The sequence below is a fragment of the Salvelinus sp. IW2-2015 genome, linkage group LG31 (genome assembly GCF_002910315.2).
Source record: "Salvelinus sp. IW2-2015 linkage group LG31, ASM291031v2, whole genome shotgun sequence".
Lineage (NCBI taxonomy): Eukaryota > Metazoa > Chordata > Actinopteri > Salmoniformes > Salmonidae > Salvelinus > Salvelinus sp. IW2-2015.
This window is the reverse complement of record NC_036870.1, coordinates 22,408,791-22,424,526: the sequence shown is the minus strand read 5'-3', so window position 1 is coordinate 22,424,526 and position 15,736 is coordinate 22,408,791. Positions and strand designations below refer to the sequence as shown.

The window sequence follows — 15,736 nt, the reverse complement described above, 5'->3', positions numbered from 1 at the left end:
CACCATTAAGACTAGTTGACAACTGGAGCAAGTCCCCACTCTGTCAGTTCGAGTTCCCCTCCTCCAACATGAGTGAAAACCGATTCTTGGCCATCAACCGTACYCTTCACATGTGTGACACACAAAAGGATCAGGACAATGACCAGAAGAAGGGGACTGCAGGGTATGATCGTCTTGCAAGAGTCAAGCCCCTTTATCATGACATGGTGGAGGCATGCAAAACTTACTTCCAGCCTGCTCAAAATCTATCTATAGATAAGCGCATGGTTGCCTCAAGGCTCGAATTGACTTAAAGCAATATATTAAAAATAATCAGACAAATGGGGCTACAAGCTCTTTCTGCTAGCAGATTCAGCCTCTGCCTACACGTGGAAGGCAAGGCGATCACACCCACTGGGAAGGGCCTTAGTTATGGCTCTGTCATGCAGCTAGTGGACKTCCCCTTACGTGACAGTGGGTACAAGCTCTTTGTGGACACTTTTTATACTAGTCCCATGCTTTTCATAGACCTCTTGAAAAAGAAAATAGGGGCTTGTGGCACCATTCGTCCTAAAATAATTGTTTTCCCAAAGACCAAGGTAAACGACATGACAAAGACAACAGAGAGGCAGACCATATGTTGGATCAGGACTAACAAGCTGCTTTTTGTGAAATGGAAGGACACTAGGGAAGTAACCATGCTCACCACACAGCATGAGGCATTCAATAACGACCATGTCTCAAGGAGGGTGGAAAATGCCATTGGGGCACGGGTGAGGAAGAGTGTCCCCATTCCTGATTCTGTGAAGGACTACAATGCCAGCATAGGGGTGTCCTATCGGTGACCTATCTGATGCTCTGATAGGTCCTCCACAAGACCAGGAAGTGGTATAAGACTTTGTTTTTACCACTGTGGACATTGCTACAGTAAATGCTTTCATTCTCCACAAGCAGATGGCCAAAGCAAAAGGTCAAACCCCTCTCTCCCAGTTGGCCTTCCGAGAGCAGCTGGTGCTGGAAATGGCTGAATTGGGGGCCCAAAGCAACCTCACAACCATCACAAGACCCCCCACTCAAGGTGAGCTCCATTATCCAACACATATGCCAAAAGACAAAAGGAAGAACTGCAAGCATTGCACAAAACACAGGGGGGAAAAGGGTGAAATGCCAGATCTTCTGTTCAAAATGGCAGTTCTCTTTTTGTTTCCTGGCAGAGAGGGACTGCTTCAAAGACTGTCACGACATGCACAAGCTATGGTGAAAGTGAAATCTAATCATCTACACCTGGGATGTAAAATGAACATGAATGCCATTTGTAAATAGTTCCGCTTATTTTTATTTTTGTACCTTTTTTAATGAAGGACACATGTGTAACCAAGTTTGTGTTTGATAAGACATGTTTATATATTTAATGTACAGTACCAGTCAAAAGTTTGGACACACCTACTCATTCTAGGGTTTTTCTATATTTTTACTATTTTCTACATTGTAGAATAATAGTGAAGACATCAAAACTATGAAGTAACACAGATGAAATCATGTAGCAACCAAAAAAGTGTAAAACAAATCAAAATAGATTTTAGATTATTTTGCTTTGATGACAGCTTTGCACACTTTTGGCATTCTCTCAACCAGCTTCACCTGGAATGCTTTTCCAACAGTCTTGAAGGAGTTCCCACATATGCTGAGCACTTGTTGGCTACTTTTCCTTCACCCTGCGGTCCAACTCATCCCAAACCATCTCAATTGGGTTCGGACACTTTGAAGAGGTTGAAAGGACACTTGAATGTACCCTGGATACCCCATAACACCACCACAATGTTTGAGTGAGTGTTTTTATACACATAGCATTTAGGGATTGCAAATATGTAAAACACTGGAATGATCTAATTTACAGACATATGCCACTTTGGAGAGGTTTAGGGACATTTGGAAACGTCCCGTTGCCACACCTGACACCACTTATTAAAACATCTGACCATGTCTAGTTGTTAGGTCTGTCGATCCCATTTCTTTCCGATATTGTTCACGTTGTGGAAGCCATCTGATGTGTTTCCAGCTCTAGTCATCAATAACTCACTTATAGCTTGTCAATGAAAGATGACTTTCAAAATAAAAATTGTTATTTTGAGTGTGCTTGATCTTGTGTATTCTGAATTATGTAACTCCTATCTATCTTCTTATCATTTCCTCAATCTCCCAGATGTCTTCTTTCCAAATATACCAAGTTTTTTTCATGTCAGAATCATGTAATTACACATGATTAGCAGTTACTTTTGGGCATGTCTATTTAGGCGGAAATATCTGTACTTTACTATTTATATTTTTGACAACTTTTACTTTTCTTTAGGAATGTAGTGAAGTATGTACTTTTTTACTTCATACATTCTCCCTGACACCCAAAAGTAGTCGTTACATTTTGAATGCTTAGCAGGACAGAAAATGGTCCAATTCATACAGTTATCAAGAGAACATCCCTGGTCATCCCTACTGCCTCTGATCTGGTGGACTCACTAAACAGAGAACATCCCTGGTCACCCTACTGCTCTGATCTGCGGACTCACTAAACAGAGAACATCCCTGCGTCATCCCTACTGCCTCTGATCTGGCGGACTCACTAAACAGAGAACATCCCTTGGTCAATCCCTACTGCCTCTGATCTGGCGGACTCACTAAACACAAATGCTTTGTTTGTAAATGATGTCTGAGCGTTGGAATGTGACCATGGCTATCCGTAAATTAAAAATTAAAAAATTWAAATTGTGCCGTCTGGTTTGCTTAATATAAGGAATTTAAAATTATTCGTACCTTTACTTTTGATACTTAAGTATATATAAAACCAAATAATTTTAGACTTTTACTCAAGTAGTATTTTACTGGGTGACATTCATTATGAGAATTTAGTACTTTTTCCACCACTGCACACACACGGATACACACACACGGATACACAAAGGCCCAGTGGAATCTCATTGTCTGTGGAGAGATGTGGCATGACTGTGGGGTTAGAGGGGAGAGGTTAGAGGTCAGAGAAGGACAGGCAGGGTCACTACCACCATCTCCCATGTAGGGCCAGAGGGTATAGTAGACTAGAGAGAGTACAGGGGAGGGGACTTTCCCTCCTCCCCTCCCTCTTGACTCACCCAATCCTCTCCACCTCCATGTCAAAGAACACAGAGTGGTGGAGGGCATGGTCATCACCCGTGTCATCGTCGTCGAAGTCGGAGGTGTTGAGGAAGTCAAAGCTCTCCAGAGCACTCTCAACTGTCAGGCTGAGGCTGGACGACCTGCTCCTGTGGCCCGGGAGACGACACTGAGGGAGAGACGTCACGAGATGCTGAAACCCTGCTTGGAGGGCTAGCACTAAGAGAGACTAGGTGCTATAAGAACATGGACGACTTGCTACAGTAGCCCGGGAGACAGCACTGAGGGAAAGATGAGACCCTGAAATACTCTGCCCTAAAAAGCCCTGCCAGGGGTTGGCTAGACTAATACTAATGGAGAGACCACCTGCAGCCATGGGGGGGGGGGGGGGAGTTCTAATGAATGTCAATACCACAATAAAGCTCCAATCACCTTAACAGCATACATGAACTACCACCCTTAAAAACCGCCAGATCATTTATCTTTATGAAAAATAAACAAATCTCATCCCAGGGCAAATCCCAAATGGCACCTTGTACCCTATACATTGTGCAACTTGTGGCCAAGGCCACATGGGGTAGTGCACCACATAGGGAACAGGGTGCTATTTGGAATGACGCAGGGGACATGGCAGCCAGGCCTCACTTTGAGCAGGTCCTCCAGGCGCATCACTTCCTGTTCCAGGTCCTGCAGCTCTCTACAGCGTTGTCTCAGTGATTCCAGCCTCAGCAGCAGGCTGTGCAGGGCCTCTTCCAGGCTGCTCTCCAGGAAGGCCCTGCTTCCCTCCCCGGCCCAGCTCAGACCCACCACCTCGGGCAGAATGTCGGACGACGTCAGCCTCCTCACCAGTTGCCTGGTCAAGCTGCCTGGTTCTTCAGTGTCCAGTTCCACGGGCTTCAGCAGCTCCGAGCTGACAATAGAATAGAATAGAATTTAATAGATTATAATACAAGTTCATTGAGGGGAGATTCATTTGGCCTCTGTGCAATAAACATCATAAAGACAAAACATCAATCACATATTACCTGTCGTCCTCATCTCCATCCCTGTCAGACCCAGCGTGGTCCAGGAACACATCCTCAGGAGCCACAGCTGACAACTGGCTCTCCGAGCAGAGAGAGGAAGAACCTGCGTTAAGCTGGAACTCTGCCCTCTCCCACTCTGACTCCACCTCCTCGCTGACCAGGCTAACACTCACGCTACCGCCGCTGTCACCACTCTCCTCTTCCTCCTCACCCTCCTCTTCCACTACGTCTGCATGCACCCGAACCGTCTCTTCTACCCCTTTGTCTTCCCTGGGGGGTATTTGAGGCCAATGGTTGGTGTCAGGCGGCGTGACAGTGATTTCGGGGTTGGACTGGCCGGGCGCGAGGCTTGGGCTGAGAGAGGAGACTGACGTATCGGAAAAGGTGAAGGAGAGGCGCTTGCACGAGTTGCCACACCCACCGTTCTCAAAGACGTCGTCGGGGAGGGTGGACTGGAGAGGGAGAGAAAGAGGGGGGAGAGAGAGGGAGAGAAAGAGGGTGAGAGAGAGGAGAGAGAGAGAGAGGAGAAAGAGAGAGAGAGAGTGAGAGCGTGGATGAGAAAGAGAGGGGAGAGAGAGCAAGAGAGAGGAGAGAGAGTGAGAGAGGGGAGAGACAGAGAGCGAGAGAGGGGAGAGAAAGAGAGGGGAGAGAGAGATATATATATAGAGAGAGAGAGTCAGATGAGAGGAGAGAGAGATATATAGAGAGAGAGAGTCAGATGAGAGGAGAGAGAGAGATATAGAGAGAGAGAGAGTCAGATGAGAGGAGAGAGAGCCTGTAGGTGCTCCGATAGTCTAGTGACATCACAGCCTCCTCCTCTTTCCCTCCTCCTACTGTTGTGTCAGTCTGGGACGTGAACACAGGCTGACACAAGTCACTCCATGCAAACAAATAAGCAGGCACAGGCACACAGGCAGGGGTAAACGGGGCTAGTACTAGCGTAGCAGACCTCACTCACATAGACCTCCAGCCTGGACTTGGGCCTGGGGCGGAGGGAGGCCAGGTCGCCAAAGGAGCGACTGCGTCTCAGCTTCTCTAACAGGGAGTTCCTCAGGGCGTGGAAGAAGGAGAAGCGATGCTGGGTTGGGGAGGGGCGGGGGTGCCACTCCTTTACCACTCACAGGTAGCAGAGGGGTGAAGGGAGGAGGAATGGGTGCAGGGTTGGGGGGTGGTACGAGGGAGGAAGCAGGGGTGGGTGGAGGGAGGCAGGGAGGATGGGGAGCAAGGAGGGTGTGGCAGTTGGGTTAGGGTTAGTCAGACTCAACCATTGCGTTGTTAGCATACACAGACACATATATGTTGAATACATATACAGACAATCACAGTTTCACAGTTTAAAGCAATCCTGAGTAAGTGGTTAGTGCAACGGGGGATCCTGTGTTGTGAGCAGGCAGGTGCTAGTATGCAGGATGCTGTGCTATAAGCCATACACCCACTCCTCTCCCCTATCCCACCCCAGGGAGAAGACGCTCTGACTGGGACTCACAAAGAAGGACTGGTCCTGGAAGGTGGGTGTCTCTGGCGTGCCCTGGCTGTAGACAGACACCCGTCTCTGCAGGGCGGTGGCCTTGCTCACGTTGCCTGAAGACAGGGTCAGGTCCTCCACATCGAACGGACTGCATGGGGGGAGGACAGAGAAACAGTTAGGAGGGGAAGTCCATTAGAGAACTATGAACTACGGTACTACGGTAATGCTATAACACTGGAGCAGACACCCGGGTTCTCCAGAAGAGGGCAGCGTTACAGTATAACTTAATCTAGTCAACGTACACTGATGTAACTAACCACTGTAGTATGTATTGTGTAGTTTATGATACTATGTCCTACAATATGTTTTGTTTCCGTTTCCTTTGCTGTTTCCATGTTGTTCATGTTTTTCTGCTCCTTGCACCACACCAATAACTCTCTGTGACCTTCCTCGGTGACCTTCCTCTGTGACCTTCCTCTGTGACCTTCCTCTGTGACCTGATTCTGATTCAACTGTCACTAACAGAAATGTAAAAATATGTCCATCACTCAAAGAGACATTTAATTAAGTCCACTTACAACCATGTGACCTCCAGATTGAGTTTGATTGTTCCCAGGTCGTTGACATCGACAGCCACCACCTGAGGCATGGCCGTGAACAGGTCCTTGGTCTCACAGATCACACTGCCCACTAGGATGTGAGTGGCTAAACCCTTCAGCTCGGTAACCTGATTGGACAAGAGACAGGAAGTTAGAGCTGATTGGACCAGACAAAGGAAGTAAGGTCACACTGCCCACCAAGATGTGAGTGGCTAGACTTGTTCAGCTCCGTCAAGACAGGAAGTTAGAGGGTCATTCAGGTGGGTTAGTGTTGGGCTGGAACAAAGGCCTGCGCACTCTGTGGTTCCCCAAGACCAGGACTGAACTCCACTGCCCTAGGCTGGGTCACTGTGCTCTAGGCTAGGTTACTGTACTGTACTCTAGGCTGGGTTACTGTGCTCTAGGCTGGGTCACTGTGCTGTACTCTAGGCTGGGTCACTGTGCTCTAGGCTGGGTCACTGTGCTGTACTCTAGGCTGGGTTACTGTACTGTACTCTAGGCTGGGTTACTRTACTGTACTCTAGGCTGGGTCACTGTACTGTACTCTAGGCTGGGTCACTGTACTGTACTCTAGGCTGGGTCACTGTACTCTAGGCTGGGTCACTGTGCTCTAGGCTAGGTTACTGTACTGTTATCTAGGCTGGGTCACTGTACTGTACTCTAGGCGGGGTCACTGTACTGTACTCTAGGCTGGGTCACTGTACTCTAGGCTGGGTTACTGTACTCTAGGCTGGGTTACTGTACTCTAGGCTGGGTTACTGTACTCTAGGCTGGGTTACTGTACTCTAGGCTGGGTTCTATAACGCACTTTGAAGAATGTTGACTTAAAAATGTCTTCAAAAATATAATTCATTGGTTGATTGATTGACTGATTGTACTTTGATGTTGATGAGGTCTGTGATGAGGGGCGTGAAGACCATCTCTTCTCCGTCCCAGCTCTGTCTGGAGTTCACCTCTATCTTCCCTTTCAGCTTCCAGCGCTGACGCCCATACCGCATGAAGATCTGACAGAGGGAGGGAGGGAGGGAGGAAGGGAGAGAAATAAAGAGAGAGAAAGGGAGAGGGGACACATAGGGAGGGAGAGAGAGGAAACAGAGAGGAGTGAGAGGAAGGGAGAGAAACAAAGAGAGAGAAAGGGAGAGGGGAGACATAGGGAGGGAGAGAGAGGAAACAGAAAGGAGGGAGAGGGAGAAACAAAGAGAGATTTAGGGAGGGCAGAGAGGGATAAAGATGGGTAGAGATAGAGGAGGTAGAGGGGGGGTGAGAGAAAGATACAGGTTAAAGATAGATGCAGGGCCAAGGAGAAGGATATAAGCTAAGAAACGGTTGTTTTTATATATTTATAAGTGCCGTTTTCGAGGCAGTCTGCAGATTGGGAAAGATATAGTTGTCTATTTGTGATACAGGGAGGGCCTGTTAGGAATGATAAAGACAGAGAAAGAGAGAGTCAAGTCTTATATTAATTAATCTCACCTCATACTGATCTCCTGAACACAGACGAGCAAAGCCAGCAAGACCTGAGGAGAGAGAGGAGGGGGGCAGAGAGAGAGGGGTGGRTGGGAGAGTGAGTAAGCCAGTGAGCGAGAGCGGGGTGAGAGAGAGAGAGAGAAGGGGTTTGGGAGAAAGAAAGAAAGAAAGAGTGAGACAGAGATAATTGAGCAGTGAAATCATTGCTTGTTTGTTTTTCGGTCTACCCTAACAGCAGTTCCACTGGCCTCAGTCTTACCTTTCATTTTGATATGGAATTCCCCCAACAGGTTCTCCAGCTCCACCTCAAACGTGCTCATATTCTGGGGAGGAAAGGAGACTGATCAGCTCAAACACAAACAATTGGAGACAAACTTTGACACCAGGCTGTGTTCGATCTCAGTGGGTGACTGTATAGTGCCGGTGAACAGGCTGATTTATGTGTGGGTCCATCCATCCATACCTCTGTGTACTCCTTGTATCTGCGGTTGACCTCTAATATGCTCTCTCTGGTGGCCTTGGTGGAGGGAGAGGCAGAGAAGGCCTGCTTCATCTTACTGGCTCCCTCTCTCAGCTTCCTCTGGATACAGAACACCTCATACAACTCATCCACCTGCAGGGCACACAGCACACAGATGGTTACACACTATAACCTACACAGCCCAGACAGGGTTAAAAGACTTAACATACAGCAAGGAGATGGTTACACACAAAACATATCCAATAGACAAGGCATACAGACTAAAAATCAATACTAAAGCAAAAATAGTGTTAATGACTTAAAACGCATTAAGTATACACATCAAAGACAATTACAGATGTATAACCTATATAAAAGTATACATACAAACCACACACTCTGCACTGATCAGCTGATAACAGCCTGTGACGTTTGTAAAGTTCGATACAGCATAAACAAAAGCCCTGGGCTTGAAACAAGCTTATAAATCCTACCCATCCTCCCTCATACACAAAGACACTAAATATTCAGTAGGCAGATGAGTGATCATTTCTAGAGAGCGGCGGTGGATATGTGAAGGACTCACTCCAGCCCTCCACTGGGGGAGACAGATTACCATGTCTGACAGACTGATGAGCAAGCCCTGCCCAGCCTCAGACCCACACCCTTTGTCATAGACCTGCACAATTAGATCATTCACAACCCTGCAGCACAGCACACTGCCCGACTTCTCCCTTCATATTAACTATGCTAAGCCCATTGACTGTGGAGAGAAAAAGGGGAGGGAAGGATAGAGAACGGGGAAACAGAGGAAGACAGAGGTGAAGAAAGTGAGAGAGAGGCTTGTGGGAGTGGAGCTGTGTAAACTGTGCCTGCAGTGTAGTGTTTCACCCTGTGGAATAGTCCCAAGGAGGCAGACAGCGTTTAGAGATCGCTTGGGAGCACTGTCTAATACCCACACACCCAGCAGAAACATGGAGAGAAAGACACTGTGGTGGGTCAGCATTAATCCACATGGGAGGAGAGGGAGACAGAGAGAGACAGAATAGAAAGAGAGAGGGGGGAGATCTATTTGCTTACGCAACCCAACTCTCTCCATCCCTCACTCTGCCTGTAATGAACCTGAGTGATATTATAATGTGCTGACTTCCCTACTTCCCTACTGTATTGAGTCTGTACTGTCTGGCAGGCATAAACAAAGACCTGGAATGGGCCAAATGAAAGGAAATATTCAGATGTCGCCGTGGAGCTGTGAAATATTGATGCATCGCAGTCTTTAAGGTTCTCATTAGGGGAAAACAGAGGGTGAAATGGGCCAATCGTATTCCCCAGCGTTTTGACAATCATAGCAGACACAGAAGTGGTGAAGGGGGAGGAGGATGATGAGGTAGATGAATTTAGTAGGAAAATAGCAAGGGCTGTCAGTTTTCAGGGAGGGGACTGGGATGCTCCAATTCAAGGGTGGAACACTCCGTCTAGAAGGGGAGTTGAGAGGGTTGATGATGTCAGGTTCTGGCAGTGCAGTGGATCTTTGCTATGTTTGATATTAAGACAGACAAACCCTGCCCTGCCCCAGCTTCCCTCATAGCATCATCCACCCCCACCCCAACAGCCCTGTACCCCTGGGTCCCCCTACCGCTACCACAACCCCTCACCCCCACGACACCCTCACTCCCATCCTGCCCCGCCCTGTCTGTGGTATGTGGTAGGCTGTTTATTTGGGTGCTGCTTCTCTGATTGGAAAGAGCTGAGCCACAACCAATGAGAGAATTGAAAAAGGCTACTTTCTCCCAAAAATTGAGATTCATTCTAACAAGGATTAGAATTAATTCTACCAATGAAGAATCCATGTCACCATACTCTCGATGACTATTTAACAAATGTATATAGCTCAAATATCCTGCCAACTTTGCCCTATAAGATTCAGGCCACCAAGTTTAGAGTGGTATCTGAGAAATGGGGATTTGGGGAGTGGGCAGAGGCTGTCTGACAGTGACTGACACCTGCTGGTGTCAGTCAGTCTAGGGTGACTGACACCAGATTTCTTTTGATTTTCCCATGATGTCAAGCAAAGAGGCACTGAGTTTGAAGGTAGACCTTGAAATACATCCACAGGTACACCTCCAATTGACTCTAATGATGTCATTTAGCCTATCAGAAGCTTCTAAAGCCATGACATCATTTTCTGGAATTGTCCAAGCTGTTTAAAAGGCACAGTCAACTGACCCACTGGAATTGTGATACAATGAATTATAAGTGAAATAATTTGTTTATAAACAATTGTTGGAAAAATTACTTGTGTCATGCACAAAGTAGATGTCCTAACTGACTTGCCAAAACTACAGTTTGTTAACAAGAAATTTGTGGAGTGGTTGAAAAATGGTAACGGGATTGATATGACAAAAACAAAAAAAAGTACAGGGCGCCAAATTCAAAAAACAGAAATCTCATAATTAAAATTCCTCAGACATTCATGTGTCTTATATCATTTTAAAGGTAATCTTGTTGTTAATCCCACCCAAGTGTCCGATTTCAAATAGGCTTTTCAGCGAAAGCACCACAAACGATTATGTTAGGTCAGCACAAAACCACAATAAGCACAGCCATTTTTTCCAGCGAAAGGTAGCTTTCACAAAAAACAGAAATAGAGATAAAATTAATCACTAACCTTTGATTATTTTCATCAGATGACACTCATAGGACTTCATGTTACACAATACATGCATGTTTTGTTTGATTAAGTTCATATTTATATWAAAAAAAYCTGAGTTTACATTGACGCGTTAGATTCACTAGTTGCAAAAACATCAAGTGACTTTGCATAGCCACATCGTTTCAACAGAAATACTCATCATAAATATAGATGATAATACAAGTTATACACATGGAATTATAGATATACCTCTCCTTAATGCAACCGCTGTGTCAGATTTCAAAAAAACTTTACGGAAAAATAAAGCATGCAATAATCTGAGACGGAGCTCAGAATAATAGCCAAATTAGCCGCCATGTTGGACTCAACAGAAACCAGAAAATACATGATAAATGTTTCCTTACCTTTGATGAATTCATCAGAATGGAGTCCTAGGAATCACAGGTCCACAATAAATGCTTGATTTGTTCGTTAATGTCCGTTATTTATGTCAAATTAGCTACTTTGGACATGTTTACCAAACGCCAAACCCAAAGCGCGTCCACTACCGTCCACTATAACGTGACGAAATGTCCAAAAGTTTGTTACAGTCAGTAGAAACATGTCAAACGATGTACTGAATCAATCTTTAGAATGTTGTTAACATACATCTTGAATAACGTTCCAACCGGAGAATTTCATCGACTTCAGTTGACCGATGGAACGGAGCTGACTCTCACGTGAACGCGCGTGTTCAATGCGTGATCACCTCCTGCCAGAGCTCACTAATTCCTGTCTCCTTCGGCCCCCCTTCACATTAGATTCATCAGACAAAGTTCTATTGACTGTTGACATCTAGTGGAAGCCGTAGGAAGTGAAAACTCATCAATATCTCTCTGTGATTTCAATGAGAGCTTGGTTGAAAATTGGCACCCCCAGAAAAAATACAAACAGGAAGAAACTTCTCAGGTTTTTGCCTGCCATGTGAGTTCTGTTATACTCACAGACATAATTCAAACAGTTTTAGAAACTGAATGAGGAGCAGGCCGTTTAATATGGGCACCTCTGTGCACCTTTCATCCAAGCTACTCAATACTGCCCCTTCAGCCATAAGAAGTTTTAATGACTCCAACCTAAGTGTATGTAAACTTCCGACATCAACTGTATGTAAACATTATTAAAGTGGCATTATTTAAAGTGACTAGTGATCCATTTATGGCCAATGATTTGAGTCTGTATGTAGGCAGCAGCCTTTCTGAGTTAGTGATTGCTGTTTAACAGTCTGATGGCCTTGAGATAGAAGCTGTTTTTCAGTCTCTCGGTGTCAGCTTTGATACACCTGTACTGACCTCGCCTTCTGGGTGGTAGCGGAGTGAACAGGCAGGGGCTCGGGTGGCTGTTGTCCTTGATGATCTTTTTGGCCTTCCTGTGACATCGGGTGCTATAGGTGTCCTAGAGGGCAGGTAGTTTGCCCCCGGTGATCCGTTGTGCAGACCGCACCACGCTCTGGAGAGCCTTGCGGTTGAGGGCGGTACAGTTGCCATACCAGGTGGTGATACAGCCCAACAGGATGCTCTCAATTGGGTTTTAGGTGACAAGCCAAATTTCTTCAGCCTCCTGAGGTTGAAGAGGCGTTGTTGCGCCTTCTTCACCACACTGTCTGTGTGGGTGGACCATTTCAGTTTGTCTGTGATGTGTAGGCCGAGGAACTTAAAACTTTCCACCTTCTCCACTACCGTCCCATCGATGTGGATTGGGGGGTGCTCCCTCTGCTGTTTCCTGAAGTCCACGATCATCTCCTTTGTTTTGTTGATGTTGAGTGAGAGATTGTTTTCCTGACACCACACTCCGAGTGCCCTCACCTCCTCCCTGTATGCTGTCTCGTCGTTGTTAGTAATCAAGCCCACTACTGTTGTGTCATCTGCAAACTTGATGATTGAATTGGAGGTGTGCATGGCCACGCAGTCATGGGTGAACAGGGAGTACAGGAGGGGGCTGAGAACGCACCCTTGTGGGGCCCCAGTGTTGAGGATCAGCGAAGTGGAGATGTTGTTTCCTACATTCACCATCTGGGGGAGGCCCGTCAGAAAGTCCAGGACCAAATTGCACAGGGTGGGGTCGAGACCCAGTGCCTCAAGCTTAATGATGAGCTTGGAGGGTACTATGGTGTTGAATGCTGAGCTGTAGTCAATGAACAGCATTCTTACATAGGTATTCCTCTTGTCCAGATGGGATAGGGCAGTGTGCAGTGTGATGGCGATTGCATCGTCTGTGGACCTGTTGGGGCGGTATGCAAACTGAAGTGGGTCTAGGGTGGCAGGTAAGGTGGAAGTGATATGATCCTTGACTAGTCTCTCAAAGCACTTCATGATGACAGAAGTGAGTGCTCCGGGGCAACAGTCATTTTGTTCAGTTATCTTTTCCTTCTTGGGTACAGGAACAATTGTGGCCATCTTGAAGCATGTTGGGACAGCAGACTGGGATAGGGAGCGATTGAATATGTACGTAAACACACCAGCTGGTCTGCGCATGGTTTGAGGACGCGCCTAGGGATGTCGTCTTGGCCAGCAGCCTTGCGAGGGTTAACACGTTTAATTGTCTTACTCACGTCGGCCATGGAGAAGGGTTGGGGGGGAACCACAGTCCTTGGTAGTGGGCCGCGTCGGTGGCACTGTATTATCCTCAAAGCGGGCAAAGAAGTTGTTTTGTTTGTCTGGAAGCAAGATGTCGGTGTCCCCAACATTGCTGGTTTTCTTTTTGTAGTCCGTAATTGCCTGTAGATCCTGCCACATACGTCTCGTGTCTGAGCCGTTGAATTGCAACTCCAATTTGTCCCTATACCGACATTTCACTTGTTTGATTGCCTTGCGGAGGGAATAACACCTTCACTGTTTATATTCGGCCACATTCCCAGTCATCTTTCCATAGTTAAAATGTGGTGGTTCGCGCTTTCAGTTTTACGTGAATGCCGCCATCTATCCACGGTTTGTGGTTAGGGTACGTTTTAACAGTAACAGTGGGTAGAACATCTACAATGCACTTCCTTATAAACCCACTCAGAGTCAGTGTATAAATCAATGTTATTCTCTGAGGCTGCCCGGGAACATTTCCCAGTTCGCGTGATCAAAACAATCTTGAAACGAGGATTCCGATTGGTCGGACCAGCGTTGAATGGTTCTAGTCACGGGTACATCCTGTTTGAGTTTCTGCCTATAGGACGGTATGAGCAAAATGGAGACGTGGTAAGATTTGCTGAAGCGAGGGCGGGGGAGGGTCTTGTATGCATCACGGAAGTTAGAGTAGCAGTGGTCCAGTGTATTGCCCGCGCAAGTGCTGCCTCAAATTTGCTTTGTTAAAATCCCCAGCTACAATAGATGCAGCCTCAGGATATATGGTTTCCAGTTTACATAGAGTACAGTGAAGTTTATTGAGGGCCAATTTCTTTCACCTTGTTGTCTAGAGACTGGACATTGGCGAGTAATATACTCGGAAGCGGTGGGTGGTATGCACGCCTTCGAAGTTTGACCAGGAGGCCGCCCCGTCTACCCCTTCTGCGACGTTGTTTTGGGTCGGCCTCTTGGATTAGATTCAATGTCCTGGGTGGTGGGTTGAACAAAGGATCCGCTTCGGGAAAGTCGTATTCCTGGTCGTAATGTTGGTAAGTTGACGTCGCTCTTATAGCGAATAGTTCTTCCTGGCTGTATGTAATAACACTTACAATTTTCTGGGCTAACAATGTAAGAAATAATACATAAAAAAACTAAATAGTGCATAGATGCGGCCTAAGGCCTAAGGACTCGAAGCGAGGCGACCATCTCTGTCGGCGCCATCTTGCTACACACTACCATTTAACACTACCATTCAATACCCCCATTCGACACTACCATGATACTGCATGGTGGTCCTCTGTAGCTCAGTTGGTGGAGCATGGCACTTTGCAACGCCAGAATAGTGGGTTCAATACCCAAGACAACCCATACGTGAAACGTATGCAAGCATGACTAAGTTACTTTGGATAAAAGTGTCAGCTAAATGGCATATATACTGAACTATTCATTCTCCAGACCACACAGAGTAAGGCTAACAGTCTATAAATAATTTTGGTTTAATTTATGATCTTTTCTCTGTGGTAATAAGACTTTAAGGAAGTTCTTAACGTGACAAAAGACCCATCTAAAGATTAAGATAACTTATCACCATATTGCTGGCCCAAAACAAGTGTGTCACCCACTCACCCACCCCAGGAAATGAAAGACAGGGTGACTGTGAAAACACACTGTGTTGGGCTGTAGGACTGTAGGGCTGGGCACAAAATGAGGAAACAACACATTCTGTGGGCTCGACTGCACACACCCTAAGAGGGACACACACTGTGCAATAGCAGCTGAGGCAAGCATGAGCGCACAGCTGGCAAGCGAGGGGTGACCTTTATCCACGAGAGTGTCTTTAATCTTCAGCAAGGGGTGACCTTTATCCACAAGAGTGTCTCTAATTTTCAGCGAGGGGTGACCTTTATCCACGAGAGTGTCTTTAATCTTCGGTGGGTTTTGTCCTCTTAGATTTAAAGAGGAACTCACTAAGTGGATTTAACCCACAAACAAACACCCAACAAGGGCTACCCAGACTATTTGCACTCACCCCCCCCCCCTATTTTACGCTGCTGCTACTCTCTGTTTATTATGTGCATATTACCTTAATTACCTTGATTAACCGGTGCCCCCGCACATTGACTCTGTACCGCTAGCCCCTGTATATAGCCTCGCTATTGTTATTTTACTGCTGCTGTTTAATTATTTGTTACTTTTCTTTTTTTACCTATCTACTTATTTTTCATAAAACTGCATTTTTGTTTAAGGGCTTGTAAGTAAGCATTTCACTGTATGGTCTACACCTGTTGTATTCTGAGCATTTGACAAATACAATTTGATTTGAGTTGATCATCAGGAAAGAAGGGACCCAGAG

The 15,736-nt window shown here is 46.3% G+C and overlaps 1 protein-coding gene across 4 annotated transcripts in view; it reads right to left on the bottom strand.

Annotated features, from left to right (window-relative positions):
- Positions 1–15,736, bottom strand: part of LOC111955725 (rho family-interacting cell polarization regulator 2) — a 107,529-nt gene that overhangs the window by 10,885 nt on the left and 80,908 nt on the right. For 3 of the 4 annotated variants that reach the window (XM_023976019.2, XM_023976020.2, XM_023976021.2), the window contains exons 7-16: positions 8,146–8,295; positions 7,942–8,005; positions 7,689–7,732; positions 7,094–7,219; positions 6,195–6,343; positions 5,635–5,764; positions 5,107–5,256; positions 4,149–4,600; positions 3,769–4,033; positions 3,123–3,292 (exon numbers count right to left, since the gene is read on the bottom strand). In XM_023976019.2, coding sequence (XP_023831787.1) covers positions 3,123–3,292; positions 3,769–4,033; positions 4,149–4,600; positions 5,107–5,256; positions 5,635–5,764; positions 6,195–6,343; positions 7,094–7,219; positions 7,689–7,732; positions 7,942–8,005; positions 8,146–8,295 — 1,700 coding nt within the window. The remainder of the gene's footprint in view (positions 1–3,122; positions 3,293–3,768; positions 4,034–4,148; positions 4,601–5,106; positions 5,257–5,634; positions 5,765–6,194; positions 6,344–7,093; positions 7,220–7,688; positions 7,733–7,941; positions 8,006–8,145; positions 8,296–15,736) is intronic. The other variant, XM_023976022.3, reaches the window with a different exon arrangement.